We start from the raw sequence: 16,090 nt of genomic DNA, 5'->3' as shown, positions 1-16,090 counted from the left end.
GGTTGTGTTGTGTTTATGTTTCCTTCGGTTCTCTTGGATGACTGACCAGGGACCTGAGGAACTGCCTTAAATTAAAATAAAATGGCAACGTGTTTCCTGTTTTGGGAGGAGAAGCTTTATCTCTCAAGGGCTGCCCTGGAAGACTGGAAACAGAGTTACCGGTAAGACTAACTCTGTTTTTTTCTTTCTTTTTGAAAGCATAAAAATGACCGGATTGCTCCATCCACACATTTGATGTGGATGGGAATAACTACCACTGAATTATTGTATTCTGACATCAGGAAGCCTTCCCTGAAGTCAGAATACACCGATCAGTGCCACCAGTGTGTCACCAATGGGAGGAAAAGACTCAATAAAAGTTATAAGCACTGCTATAACTCAGAAGAGCCGATGGCAGATTTGGAATTATGAAGTTGATGCTATAGCCCTTACCAGTGACATGATAGAGACAAAAGGTGAAACAGAGACTAAAAAACTCCATAATCACTGGGTCAGAATTCTGGGGCAAAGGCCTTGTTCTCAATAACATAGGGACAATGTACTTTGCTGGGGATCCCTCTGGCAAGGTAACCTCCTCATGCTGAGGGCATGTGGCTTGGTAGGGTTCAGGAAGTAGGGTGCATAATCAACCCCCCTTTCCTGGCCTGTTAGGCAGCATGTTGGGTTGATGAATGGATTTTAGGTGGGACCTAATACTTTTTTTTTAAATGTTGCATGGGGTTACCCCTTGACATTCATGACAGACCCTTATCAAGGATCACTGGAGAGTAGCGATGAGCTGAACATACTGTAATAGGTAAGAGATTGTTAAGTATGGGGAGCTGGGAATTGCCCAATACAAACATTTTTTTTATTTTTAAATTCTGTTTGCCCGGGAGGAGCAATTAGTGAAATCTTGAAAACGTGCTTGTGGGTGCAGCTTTTATAATAATGCAGATTAAAGCTCAACTGCAATATTCTTTCAATTACCACGTCTGGGGGATGCCCAAAACCAGCCAGTACATGGGTGCATGTATACGATATGTACTATAGAAGGTATTGCATCCAAAATGTAATTTAGAAAAGAAAAATAGTAATTTAAATTGCGGGAATTGACATTTTCTCTGCTGGCATCTTTTTTATTTTTTTTGGCATAGGGACTTCTGGGTTTCCCACAAAAATATTCCAGACTTTAAGGGCTCTTTTATACCTCCCAATCCCAGTTAACACCCTCCCATACAGTCCCTATCAATTCTTTTCTATCTTTAACTCTTCTTCATCCTCCACATTCCCTCAAAACTATCATGATCACCCGCATTCTCTATTCTACACACTCTAACTCACATCTTCCTCTCTAACCACTCCTCTCATTCCTTCTAAAACATGCACCTCTATACCTTAAAAGCCGTTGCTGGACCCCACTGATCTGCACAACCTAAGACCCATGTCCTTGCTCCCATTTACTGCAAAAATCCTAGAACCCTTAAGCAGGTCATAGATTGTGTGATTTTCTTGCTCGATTTCCCATCAACACTAATGCCTCGTACACACGCAACGATTGTTGGCCGTGAATTTTCGGCCAACGTCCGATCGGCCGATTTTCGGCTTGTTAGTATGATGCTTCCGACAACCGACTCTGACTTTTCAGCCGAACAAAATCTGGTGTGCATGCTATAAAATTTTTGTTGGCCGTCAACATAACGGCCGATTTTCCGTCAGTCAGTACAGATTTCGGCAGACAAAAATCAGATGAGCAAGACTGGGCATGCTCAGAGAAGAAAAAACACACGGAAAGTAAACCAGCACATGACATCACTTCTGAAGTTGGTTTTGGTTGGCCGAGAAAATTTGTGTGCAGTCTAGAGCACATTTCAACCAACACAACAACACCGGACAAAAGTCGACCGATCGGTCGGCCGATAATCGTTGCGTGTGTACGAGGCATAATTCTGTGAATCTTCCGTGGATTTAATGTGTTCTCTGGGGCATGGGTAGCAGTCCCTGCTGGGAAAACACAGTGATTACTGCTAGCAGCTATAGCTGCTGGTAATAATCGCATGCTAAAAATTCAACATTCTGGTTGTACCCAAATCAATCAATGGATTGACTTGAGTACAATCAACTTGCCTATACATGGATCGAATCTTGGCTGGTCCCTGCTGAACTGGCCGAGATTCGATCCATCTATGGCCAGCTTTTGTCTACAACCACCTGAGCTACCACCTGATAACAACTTCCTTGACCCCTTTCAGTCTAGATTACTATTTGCTAAAAACAATGGCCAAAACTTTGTACTCTTACTTTTGGGCCTCTCTGCTGCCTTTGATAAAGCTGAGCACTCACGTATCCTCAAAAAATACTTTATATCTTTGATATCCCATCATGAAACTATCATTATGTTGCTCCATACACTATGGGGTGCATTAATAAAGCAGTGAATGTGACTTTCATCAAACAATCATTGCAGGTGAATATTTCTAGTACCTGTTTTAAGTAACAATGATTGCTTTACTTGCAGTTTAGGTTTAATAAAAGTCACATCTACTACTTTATAACTGAACCATTATGTATTTTGGCAGCATTGCCACACTTTGCTCTTGATTTCTCTAAGCACAAAGCACTGGCTGAATAATTAGAAGAAATCATAGAAACAGAAAATACAATTGGACAGATTTCAGATTTTGGTGCAGCCTGTTGTAAAGAGTTGTTGTGCAACGCAATGTGATGCATTTCATGGTAAATGCATAGTTCAAAGTTCAAAATGAAGTAAAAAAAGTTAACCACTTAAGCCCCGGAGGATTTGGCTGCCCAAAGACCAGGCCCTATTTTGCGATTCGGTATTGCGTTTACTAACTAAGGGAAAGATTTTTGTCATTTTTATTGTTTTTTTTTAAACGAGTAATGGTGGTGATCTGCGATTTTCTTTCCGGGACTGCAACATTGTGGCGGACAGATCGGACCCCTAACTGACATTTTTGACACTTTTGGGGGTACCAGTGACATTACTACAGTAATCAGTGCTATACATATGCACTGTTACTGTAAAAATGACACTGACAGGGAAGGGGTTAACTTTATTGGTGATGCAGGGGTTAAGTGTGTCCCTAGGGGCATGCTTCTAACTGTAAAGGGGTGTGGCTAGTGATGTAACCACAGAGACATACGATCCTACATAGCAGGATCGTATGATCTCTGCAGTTAGATCAGGGAGAATGACAGGCGGCTTTGTTTACATTAGCCACCTGCCTTTCTCCCTCTCCACCGGGAGATCGCGAGTGACCGGCGGACATCGGGTCCGCCGGTCACATGCGCGGACATGTTAGGGAACGAGCGGGGGCAGGAGCGCGCCTCCGGCGGCGCGCACTCGCCCCCTAGAGGCTCTCAGGCTAGCAACGTAGTACTACGTCACTTTGCCTGTACGGGGCTGACTGCCGCAGTAAATATACTGTGGGCGGTCGGCAAGTGGTTAAAACGTATCTCAGTGCAGCACAATGCAAAGAAACAACCCATGCTAAAATACGCATTATGTGCATGGTAAGGCACGTGCCATGAACAAACCCTGAGAGGTATTATTGACATTTCCTTTCAGTACTTCTGCCTAAACAACCTTAGGATTTCATTCAGAATGTTTTTTATTTTTGTGCTCGAACTGGTTAATCTAAAGCAGCAAAAAAAAAAAAAAGAAAAACAAATTTTAAAAATCCACTGTTTTTTTGTTGAAGTTTGCCCTTTATCTCTAATTGTAGCGCAGCAAATGACCAGCAGAGGGAGTGTGGGTGCTTTCAAATTGTAGGAAGGATTCAGAATGTAAAAAGAAACCTGGATTGAAAATGTAAAACATGTGCAAGCTTTGATTATCCGTTCCTAAAATATATGTGTATTTTATCCATTTATTTATTTATTTGTTTATTGTGCTTCCAGGTACTTCCTTTTTATGTCTTGGGTGAATAAATATATAAACAGATACATTGAATTAAAATTACCTGTTCATGTGAATAAATATATAGAACAAATTTGATGCCATATTGGCATGCAAAATATAAACTGAAAATATAAATACCAAAATGAACTTAAACGGTTTGAATGTTTACAAAAAATCTACAGTCAGAGCTGGAACTTTTTATAATACCTTCTTCGTGTTGTCCAATATATATATATTTATATATAATTTCCAATATATATATTATTATAATATAGAATTTATATAGCGCGAGACAGTTTGCCCAGCGCTTTACCACTTGAGGGTAGACAGTACAAAGACACTTTAATACAGTAGGAATCAGAGGGCCCTGCTCGTTTTATATATATATATATATATATATATATATATATATATATATATATATACATACATACATACATACATACATATACACACACACATATATATATATATATATATACACATATATATATACACACATATATGTATTTTCCGGCGTATAAGACGACTGGGCGTATAAGACGACCTCCCTAATTTTCATCCACCGGTAATACTTATACTTAGGTTACCTTGGAGATATTATACTCAGTGTATAAGACGACCCCCATTTTTGGGGGATTTTTTTGAGGTTCAAAAGTAGTCTTATACGCCAGAAAATACAGTATATATATATATATATATATATATATATATATATATATACATCTATATATATATATTAAAAAGTGACCAGTGAAGTAAGAATAAGAAATGATTTTGTATTGATGGAAGGATTGGTCACCTTGCTCCTTAACCTGCTTTTTATTAACGAAACAAGTGACTTGTAGCCCTGTAATGCACTGCTGGTCTGATGCCAGGAAGGTTATCACCCACTGAAGCATGACAGCTTTGGCACCATTATATGTAAGATAATTATACAAAAAACTGAGAGAATAAAATGACTGTTCGCCTACATTAGCTAAAGACACTGCGTATCGATTTTTCATTATAGCCAGGCAGAAATGGAAACTTTCTCCCCCATCCCCTATCATAATGAAGGAAATTTAAATTAGACAACCAAAGCGGAAAGTGTCTGATGCGCATATTAAAAAAAGAAAAAAAAGAGATCCAAGTAACGACGCTCTTCATCAGATCTGTGCTCCAATTTGCAAACAAATTCAGTTGATCGATAGCAGCATCAGAGTCACCCACAGAGGTTAACGAAATACATTGTCTTTTAATTATGGCGCTTTTATTCTGACAAAACTACCTTCATTATAAGTTTGTGATCAGATGCAAGATTAAAACCTAATGGGAAAAAGACAAGAAGGCTTACTTAATATCGTACCAACAGTAAGTGTGTACAGTAACCCAAAGCAACCAATTAGAACACTTTACTTTCTTGAGTTGCTTTTTATCATGATGGGACACTGTCAAAAAATTATCTGGGACCTCCTTATCTGTTAAAAAAAGAAAAATGTCAAGTTTAACCTTTAGTCCCGGTTCACACTGCCATATGCGACACGTTGGGGGTGTCAATTTAAAGTAAACTACATCCCCAGCTCAGATCGCATATCGCAGTGCGATCTGACAATTCGCACAGAATTGGATCGCACTAGTGTGAACCACCATGCGATCCGATTCTGCTGCAGACCAAAAAAAGGGTCCTGTGCGTGTTCACTGCGATTGCGGTGCGAATTCAGCCATACAAACTGTATAGCTGAATTTGCACCGCACAGACATTGCATGTGTTTTTAGGAGCAGTGCGCTCCGAATCATATGCAAGGCCTGTGATCGCATTAGTGTTAACTGGCTCTTAACCACTTAAGCCCCGGAAGATTTTACCCCCTTCCTGACCAGGGGGTATTTTGCGATTCGGCACTGCGTGACTTTAACGGACCATTGCACGGTCGTGCGACTCTGTACCTAAACGAATTTGACGTCCTTTTTTTCCCACAAACAGAGCTTTCTTTTGGTGGTATTTGATCACCTGTGCGATTTTTTGATCACGCGCTATAAACAAAAAAAAGCGACAATTTTGCAAAAATAACAATATTTTTCAAATTTTTTTATATGAAATTCCCCCCAAAAAAATTTAAAAATCTAAATTTTTTAACATTTTCGGACAATTTGTTTTCTGCTACCTATGTTTGGTAAAAAAAATTGCAAAAAGCGTATTTTGATTGGTTTGCGCAAAAGTTATCGCGTTTACTAACAAAGGGAAAGATTTCTGTCATTTTTGTTGTTTTTTTTTTAAACGCGTAATGGCGGCGATCTGCGATTTTTTTTGCGGTACTGCAACATTGCGGCGGACAGATCGGACCCTTGACTGACATTTTTGACACTTTTGGGGTTACCAGTGACATTTCTATAGTAATCAGTGCTATACATATGCGCTGTTACTGTAAAAATACACTGGTAGTGAAGGGGTTAACTTTATTTTAGAGGGAGGGGCTGTGTGTGTCCCTAGGGGCATGATTCTAACTGTGATTGGCTGTGGCTTGAGGTGTAGGAACAATGATCAACGGTCCTACATAGTAGAACCGTGTGATCATCGTTTCTACACCGGGGAGAATGACACAGGGGAGAATGACAGGCGGCTTGTTTACACTAGCCGCCTGACTTTCTCCCTCTCCCCCGACGATCGCCGAGTGACCGGCGGACATCGGGTCCACCGGTCACATGTGCGGGGGGGGGGTCCGTGACCGCGCGGGAGCGGGAGCGTGCCTCCGGCGGCGCGCGCTCGCTCCCCAGAGCCTCACAGGCTAGCGACGTAGACCTACGTCGCTCTGCCTGTGAGGGGCTGACTGCCGCAGTAAATATTTTGTGAACAGTGGTTAATGTAGTACTAAAACCCACTAAAAAGTGTTTTTTTTTTGTTTTTGTTTTAGCTCATCTCCTTGAACACAATAAAATAAAATAATCTTCCCCTGGTAAACTATATATCAAAATTCTTACCCCAGCAGTTTAGAATGAATGTTGCTGGTTGTTGCTTAGAGCTGCTTCTCTGAACTTCCAGTCTTCACTGGAAAGAGTTTAAGGGCTCTTTCACACGGGCGGTCCGATCAGATCCGCCTGTCAGTTTTTTAGGCGGAGCTGATCGGATCCTCCATGCAGCTCTATGGGGCAGCGGGTGTCAGCGGAAACACCTCCGCTGACACCCGCTTCCATCCGCATCCGATCCTGTGCTGAAATCTGGACGGATGGAAACCCTATTTTTCCATCCGTTCAGTAATCGGAGCGGAGCGGATCTGATGAGAGCGGACAAGCGGTCCGCTCTCCTCCGATCCCCCATAGAGGGCAGCGGGTGCTGAGACACCTCCCTCTCCGCACTGCAAGCGGAGACAGAGCTGTCATCTGCCCGGCTCAGCGGGGATCGCGGATCGATCCCCGCTGAGCAACACGGATCCGCCTGCGGAGGCGGACCGTGTGAAAGAGCCCTAAAGTAGACAGTGCAGTCTCCAGTTAGTCTGTTAGCTTGGAGAAAGAGGGGAAGGAGAAGAGGGGCCTTGCCATCCTAGGCTTTAGGGCTGTGTGTTTCTATTGATGCACACAGCGTAGAGAGACACAGCTCCCTGTATGCAAGGATGATTCCATAGGATGAGTTAAAGTGATGTTCCAGCCTCCCCCTCCAAAAATGAAAAGTCAGCAGCTACACATACTGTAGCTGCTGACTTTTAATATTAGGACACTTACCTGTCCTGGAACCCAGCCAAGTTGGATGCTGCCACCGCCATTGCCAGTAAGGGAACCCTGCCATGCATTTGCGGCTTCACGGCCTGGTCCCTACTGCGCATTCGCAAAACGTGCTGCGCTCGGTTACTGGCCCGAAAGCAGAGGAAGGAGGAGGAGGGGGCCGAACAGAAGTGGGGAAGGGTACCTGTCAAAAACAGGTTCCTGCTCCCCCCGAAAGGTGCCAAATGTGAATTTGAAGGGGGGGGGGGGAGACAGATAAGGAGAAGTTCCACTTTTGAGTGGAATTCCGCTTTAAAGGAAGAAAGGAGTCACCTTGAACAGGAAACCCGAAGGAGCAGTGTTCATGGCATCAGCCTAAACTGGAACATAGGCAGGGATTACATGATGAAGAAGCTGCATATTGTGGAAGTAAAGTAAAATCATTAAATCAGCTGTTGAAAGTGCTTAAAAATAGAGGATTTAATATCACTTGAAGATGCTTTTTTAAGGCTTGATAAAAATTTACAATATGTTGAATTCCCCGCAGATGCCATATATATTATGTAATATGTAAAAAACACAGAGGTTAACCACTTGTCAACCGCATGAAAGCAGATTTACTGCTACAGGGCAGCCGCGCTGCGCAGAATCACTTATATATATATGTGATTCTGCACTTCCAGGTGATTTGTCACAGCAGAAGCTGATCAGCGGGTGCCGGTGAATGGATGTCCGCCAGTACCAGCTGATTGTCGTGAAGACACACAGGACAAATCTCCGCCTATGTAGACAAGGCAGAGCTCCGTTCTGACAGGGGGGAAGTGATGGATTTTTTTCCCCTGCATAGAAGGGAATAAAATACATCACCTCCCTTAGTAAAAGCATTACACACAGTACACAAAAACACTCTCTAGGCACACATTTCACCCTTTGATTGCCCTAGATGTTTAACCCCTTCCCAGCCATTGACATTAGTATGGTGACAGTGTATATTTTCAGCACTGATGACTGTATTAGTGTCACTGGTTGACTTAAAGTGTCAGTTAGTGTCCGTTTGTCCGCCGCAATTTCCCAGTCCCGCTGTAAGTTGCTGATCGCCGCCATTACTAGTAAAAAATAAATAAGAATTCCAGTATATATCCCATAGTTTATAGACGCTATAATATTTGTGCAAACCAATCAGAATACGCTTATCGGGATTTTTCTTTTTACCAAAGATATGTAACAGAATACATATTGGCCTAAATTTATAAAAAAAAATATATATTTTTATTACATTTTTTTCATTGGATATGTTTTATAGTAGAATTTAAAAAATATAGTTTTTTCTTTTTTTTTTTAATTTTGGTCTATTTTTGTTTATAGTGCAAAAAAAAAAACCTCAATGGTGATCTCAGCATAGAAAAAAAGCTTTTCAGTCGAAAGGATTGCATGAGGACTCGAGGGCATACAATGCGATTAGAGGAGAAGCGTTTTAACCTCAGGCAATGCAGGGGATTCTTAAAGCTGGATACACACTATACAACTTTTGTTGGTAGATTTCCTTTAGATTTACCTTCAACTATGTAGTGCAAGGGCCGGCCTGATTGCATACAAATTCAAAGTGTTTAGATTTGACCTCATATTATATGGTTTTGGTAAATCTAATGGAAAAAATCTAAAGATAATAGTATAGTGTGTATGGCCCATTACTGTTAGGGCTACACGGTTGTGGAATTCTCTACCACAAGAGGTGGTTTCTGCGGGAACTATGGCTACTTTCAAAAGACTCTAAAGCCTCATACACACGCAACGAATTTCTGCCGACCGGTCGTCCGTCTTTTGTCCAGAGTGGTGTTTTGTTGGTTGGAATGTGCCTAGACTGCACACAAATTTTCCCGCACGACAAAATTCTACTTCAGAAGTGATGTCATGTGTTGAATTGCTTTCTTTGTGTTCTTTCTTCTCTGAGCATGCCTAGTCTTGCTCATAAGATTTTTCCCCATCGAAATCTGTACTAATGAGACGAAAATCGGACGTGTTTTGACAGTCGCCAAAAATTTTATAGCCTGCACACCAGGATTTTGTTCGGCCGAAAAGTCGGAGTCGGTTGTCAGAAGCATCATACTAACAAGCCAAAAATCGGCAGATCGGTCATCGGACAAAATTTCCCGGCCGAATTTCTTCTCGTGTGTACGGGGCTTTAGACGTACATCTCAAGGATCAGAACATTCAGGGGTATGAGAGATGATTAGAGTCACACACACCTACACAGGTTGAACTGGATGGACTATTGTCTTTATTCAACCTCAACAACTATGTAATATGATCAATTACCACCAAAAGAAAGCTCTATTTGTAGGGAAATTTTTATTTGGGTACATTATTGCATGCTGTGCAATTGTCAGTTAAACTAAAGCCTTGTACACACGCAACGATTGTTGGCCGACCGATCGGCCGACTTTTGTCCAGTGTTGTTGGGTTGGTTGAAATGTGCTCTAGACTGCACACAAATTTTCTCGGCCAACAAAAACCAACTTCAGAAGTGATGTCATGTGTTGGTTTACTTTCCGTGTGTTTTTTCTTCTCTGAGCATGCCCAGTCTTGCTCATCTGATTTTTGTCTGCCGAAATCTGTACTGACTGACGAACAATTGGCCGTTCTGTTGACGGCCAACAAAAATATTATAGCATGCACACCAGATTTTGTTCGGCTGAAAAGTCGCAGTCGGTTGTCGGAAGCATCATACTAACAAGCCGAAAATCGGCCGATCGGACGTTGGCCGAAAATTCACGGCCAACAATCGTTGCATGTGTAGGCTTTACCCAGTGCCTTATCGCAAAAAATGGCCTGGTCGTGAAGGGGGCAAATTTTCTGGTGGTCAAGTGGTTAACTAAAGGTGGAACAGTATTAGTTAGGCCACTGACTCCAAGGGTGCAGAAAAGTTTGGTTCCTTTGCACGTCTTAAACTATAGAAGATATATAAAATATATTTAAATCATAAAAATGTAAGTAAATATAGAAATATATAAAAATATCAACTAGAAAATGTTGATTTCCACAGGTGGCTACATAGAATAGATCCTGTGCTGGTATTAAATAAACACTATTGTATTTTAAAGGGGAGGAAAGGCAAAATGTGAATGTACCGTCTACAGCAGCCAATAAGGCTTTATCATTGATTACTGTCAATAATAAAAAAAAAAAAAAGATTGGTTTCTCTGGCAACAGCTGTGCTGCCTTTGCTTCAGCTTCATCTAGATGTAGATCTGCTGTCTGATCATACCGTGAAGGGTTAAACCTAAAAAAAAATGGAAAAATCCAGATTCAGTTTTGAAAATGCATTTAAAATTTGGTACGAGGTTTGTAAGAAGATAGCAAACAATACAGAGACTCAACGCAGTCTGTGGTCACCCATAGAAACCGTCACTGTGGTTGTCACAAATTGTTCTTTGCTCATTCGCATATCCTTTGTTTAAATGACAATAAAAAACAACGGGAAACATTGAAAAACTTTTTACATATTGCCTGACATGCTAGAGAATCTACAAAACTAAAATAAAATCACTGATGTTAGAATATTCTCCTTTCCTAGAAAGTCATTTAGTCATATAAAAATGCCAGCTTTTCTATCTGCATGATGTTAGCAGTGACTGTGCTTTGTTCCTCCTGGGTCTGATGAGTTCAAGAATATCAGCTCTGCTGTTTGACTAATGATGGCTCCATAATTACTGTATAGACAATGCACTCAACAAAAACAATCCATGTCTGCTTCACAAGGTCTTATCACTGCAAGATATTACAGAAAATTGTCATAGGCATCCAGAGCTTTTACTTACCCTGGAAGAAGATAACATCTTAAATATATACACTATGTTAAATACTGGGCTGGAGCCTTCTAAATTGGTGTCTACTACTAGAGATATTCCATTAAAGCAAGGCTTGTCTCTTCTGCCTCTTTCAGTTGTGGTGTGCACAATACATAGCAAATGTCTCCTGATGGACTAGTACAGGACAATCAGAATACTTCTCTATAGGGGGATATGAACTACAAGTCCCAGACACATTCCTTATCTGGAGTGCCACAGCTTGCTTAGACATTTCTAATATGCCATTAGCATTGTACATAGAAAACATCAGCTTTCTATATTATGTTTGCAAGAAAAGCAATTATGTAATACAATAAAAGAATATTGATTTTCAAATCTTATTTAAATACTGATCACCCACTGTGATATGTCTATAAAAAGTGTCATCGGAAATGATCTAGTTATCAATATATCTACTGTTCTCTCATCTATCTATCTATCTATCTATCTATCTATCTATCTATCTATCTATCTATCTATCTATCTATCTATCTTTATTATACTGATTATCTATCTATCTATCTATCTATCTATCTATCTATCTATCTATCTATCTATCTATCTGCTCACCCATATCTATCTATCTATCTATCTATCTATCTATCTATCTATCTATCTATCTATCTATCTATCTATCTATCTTTATTATACTGATTATCTATCTATCTATCTATCTATCTATCTATCTATCTATCTATCTATCTATCTATCTATCTATCTATCTATCTATCTACTCACCCATATCTATCTATCTATCTATCTATCTATCTATCTATCTATCTGCTCACCCATATCTATCTATCTATCTATCTATCTATCTATCTATCTATCTATCTATCTATCTATCTATCTAATATACTCACCCATATCTATCTATCTATCTATCTATCTATCTATCTATCTATCTATCTATCTGTATTTATTATACTGACTATCTATCTATCTATCTATCTATCTATCTATCTATCTATCTATCTATCTATCTATCTAGCTATCTATCTATCTATCTTTATTATACTGATTATCTATCTATCTATCTATCTATCTATCTATCTATCTATCTATCTATCTATCTATCTATCTATCTATCTATCTATCTATCTATCTAATATACTCACCCATATCTATCTATCTATCTATCTATCTATCTATCTATCTATCTATCTATCTATCTATCTGTATTTATTATACTGACTATCTATCTATCTATCTATCTATCTATCTATCTATCTATCTATCTATCTATCTATCTATCTATCTAATATACTCACCCATATCTATCTATCTATCTATCTATCTATCTATCTATCTATCTATCTATCTATCTATCTATCTATCTATCTATCTATCTATCTATCTATCTATCTATCGTTGTGGGGTGTATATATGTACAAACCTGTATGTGATTATGACTGCTGAGATCCTTCCATATACGCCACCTCTACCCCATCCATACACATAGCAGGCAGTGTGTCAGTGTGGACAGCACTGCACAGGAGAAGCCCTGCAGGTTAAATGATGAAAGCATTGAGTTGGTGAGTATCCTGAAGGCTCAGGCATGTAAAGGGTTAATCTATAGTGCCAGAGGCTGCACTTTCCTGGCTACATTGTGCTTATTTCAGTAGTGCCTGTTAAGCATCCAGATTTCAATGTAATTCAATTAGTCCAGCTTTAGGGAAGGTGGGGAGATTTTTTTTCTTCTCTTGGTAAGTAAGGAACGCCTCTTTCTCATGTTGCACACCAATCGTGTTGCAGAGAGGAAAAATGAGAGAGCTAGACTATGGAAATGTCTAAGCAAACAGCAGCCCTTGCCTTGAGTGGCTGCTCTGGGCTCTGACAGTCCCCCTCCTCCTTCTGCTCTAGTAAAGTGCATGAGATCTCACATGATCACCCGGCGGCTGTGTGTGCTTCTCATGAATACATCATCTGCAAGATTAGTGGTCGTACCTGGGCGCCCGCTGTGGGTGTCAGCACCCACCTTTCTCCTATAGATCTCTATATGCACCCAGTACCTCTGCCTGTGCATGGAATCTGTCTCCACAGCAAGGACTGCACACATTGAAATGCTCTCACAGTGTGTCTGCTTCATGCAAGATCTATAGGCTTCAAGTCCCTGGCTTAACAAGGGGTGGGACTTTTTTTTTGTGGGGGATTTTACTTCATCCTACAATTTTTTTGACCTACCCTCCCTCCCCGTCTGACATTTAACCCTTCATCCATTGCGCACCCATTTTATTTTCCAGTTGCTGATGTATAATAAGTTTTTTTTTTTTTCTCCTGTTTGCTTTTCTCTCTTCCTTCCCAAGCATGGGAGCAGCTGCAGTTGCTGTGAAGCTGGTGTAGACGTCGGCTTTTCATGTGTGTGATGTTGGATATTGTGGCTCATTTTATTTATTTCAAACTGCTTCCTGCTCTTACAAGTTGATCTCCTGGGGACTGGACAGCTTTAAAAAAAAAAGAAAAAAAGTAAGCGAGTGACTTTTTTCCCCCCTCCTGTTGATGCCTATGGCAATATCTGGACCTCATCTTTATGTATGTGGCCGTTTTATGCAGAAGACTTGGATGCATTTCCAGGAGTTTGCTGTTTTTGTTGTGGTTTTTTTTTTTGCCCCCGTATAAAACAATTGAATTTGCATCCTGTGCATTGAGTTTGGATGTAAGACATCACACGGCTCAGAGGATTGTTCGATTTTCTTCTTACTTCTAGTGCATCACCCCGCTCAAAAGGAAGGACAAGGACAGAGGCGGGGTGCGAGGATACATAAAGTACCCCCAAAGACTCAGACAGTTCAGATAGACTCAAGCTCTTCTACTTTACAACACTATCTCTGGAGACAACAACTGTAGGACTATTGCTTCTCTTGGAGAGGTCAACTGTACGACTATTGCTTCTCTTGGAGAGGTCAACTGTATGACTACTGCTTCTCTTGGAGAGGTTTGAAAGAGAAGATCTGATACTCAATATCCTACTAGTTGAGTGTCCGCTAGACAATTTTATTTCCAAAGCTTGCTTCTCCTTGACATTGGGCAAACCCTACAACCAGCAGCAAGTGCCACAAACACAACTGCCTGAATGCAGAGTAACTTTGTACAGAACAAGAAGTGGTGTATATATATACCCTGGAGTGCACAGGATTCCAGCCCTCCCTATGACACACTGAATTTAATACCACCATTGCTTTAGTGTGGAAGTCAAGGTTGGCATCTGGACGGCAGTGCCTGAGGTTCCCCCTTGGGAATGTGTCCCTTGTTTCCTTGCCATGCTCTATGTGCAGGGAGCACAGTGTGAATGTACACCGCCCTGTTAGTCCTGCTCTCAGCAGCATTTACAACAGCCTTACGGCCTCCAGCACCTCCCTGAGCCAGGCTATCCTTCCCTCTGCAGCAGCAGTGTCCCTGACACATTCACGCACCTTTCCGTACTAACTCTAAGAAAAAGCAGAAGCCCCATTACTGCACAACCGCAGCCTTTCTCTGCTGTACGCTTGTGCACCTCTATTTGTTCCTTTCGCACCCCTCTTTTTTTTTTGGCCGGGAGTGATGTTGCACGTGGAGATGTTGACGCTTCTCTCTCTGCTACTCTGGATGTGTGTTAGCAGCCAGGATCCTGGCTCCAAGGTGGTTGCTGATCGCTATGCGGTGTACTGGAACAGCACCAACCCCAGGTAAGGAGGAGGGGGGGAGGTTAAGAACTGACATACTGCTTTGTACTAAACACACGCTGTCCAAATCTGGCCGCAGCAGCATGTAAGCTGGATTGATCTAAGTGCTAAAGCCAGGGGAAAAAAATAATTCTGTTTGGCTGTTCTTGGAGTAAAAGCATCTCACTCAAGAAATAACATATGCGTGCATATTCTACAACTGTTCTCTTTTGTTATTTTACTGTGGTTGTAGTCCGTATGTCCCAAGGCTAATGCTGGATACACACTATACAATTGTCTTTAGATTTTTTTCCTTTTGATTTATATGAGGTCAAACCTAAACACTTTCAATTTGGTATGCAATCAGGCGGGCCCTGGCACTACAAAGTTGAAGGTAAATCTAAAGGAAATCTACCAACAAAAGTTGTATAGTGTGTATCCAGCTTAACATTGCTGGCAACACAATTTGAAATGAAGGCATACCTCTAACATATTCTACAACTGTTTTCTTTTGCTATTATACTGTGATTGTAGAGTTTAGCACTGCTGGTAACACAAATCTATAATATAGTATGCAGTAATATTGGACTTTCTGCAGCATAAAGAGGCAGTATGCTTCCCTACATTGAGAAAGGGACTAAGCATCATCAGTGACTCACTAGGCGTCACACACTGGATATGTTTTTGGTGTACTGAGCATTCCGTTATGTCTATATACATTTAACCTAAACCGTTTCTGCTATCAACACTTCTTTCACTGCTATCATCTTCAATTCATTTTGCACAATCCGGCTGAGAAGAATCAGACATCACCAGGCAGTTTTTTTTTTTTCTCAGAGCATTCAACATGTGCTAATAAAACTTATTTCTATTAAGTAGCTCTATCTCATTCATTGCCTATGCCGGCCATACACTGTTTACTTTTTATAGTGATATGACGGACTCAAGCATGACTATCAATAATGGGTCAGTCTAGGCCGAATGTGAGCATCCGGAAAAGACCAAATTCTGTCATGTCACTTGAA

At 40.7% G+C, this 16,090-nt stretch overlaps 1 protein-coding gene across 3 annotated transcripts in view; it reads left to right on the top strand.

Annotated features, from left to right (window-relative positions):
* The first annotated feature begins 13,219 nt into the window (after positions 1–13,219).
* Positions 13,220–16,090, top strand: part of EFNA5 (ephrin A5) — a 583,114-nt gene continuing 580,243 nt past the window's right edge. For all 3 annotated transcript variants that reach the window (XM_082260209.1, XM_082260208.1, XM_082260207.1), the window contains exons 1-2: positions 13,220–14,293; positions 14,360–15,089. In XM_082260209.1, coding sequence (XP_082116335.1) covers positions 14,965–15,089 — 125 coding nt within the window. In that variant the 5' untranslated portion in view covers positions 13,220–14,293; positions 14,360–14,964. The remainder of the gene's footprint in view (positions 14,294–14,359; positions 15,090–16,090) is intronic.

This window comes from Pelophylax lessonae (assembly GCF_965119305.1).
Source record: "Pelophylax lessonae genome assembly, chromosome: 1".
Classification (NCBI taxonomy): Eukaryota; Metazoa; Chordata; class Amphibia; order Anura; family Ranidae; genus Pelophylax; species Pelophylax lessonae.
The sequence above is the reverse complement of the archived record's forward strand: the minus strand, read 5'-3'. Positions and strand labels throughout refer to the sequence as shown.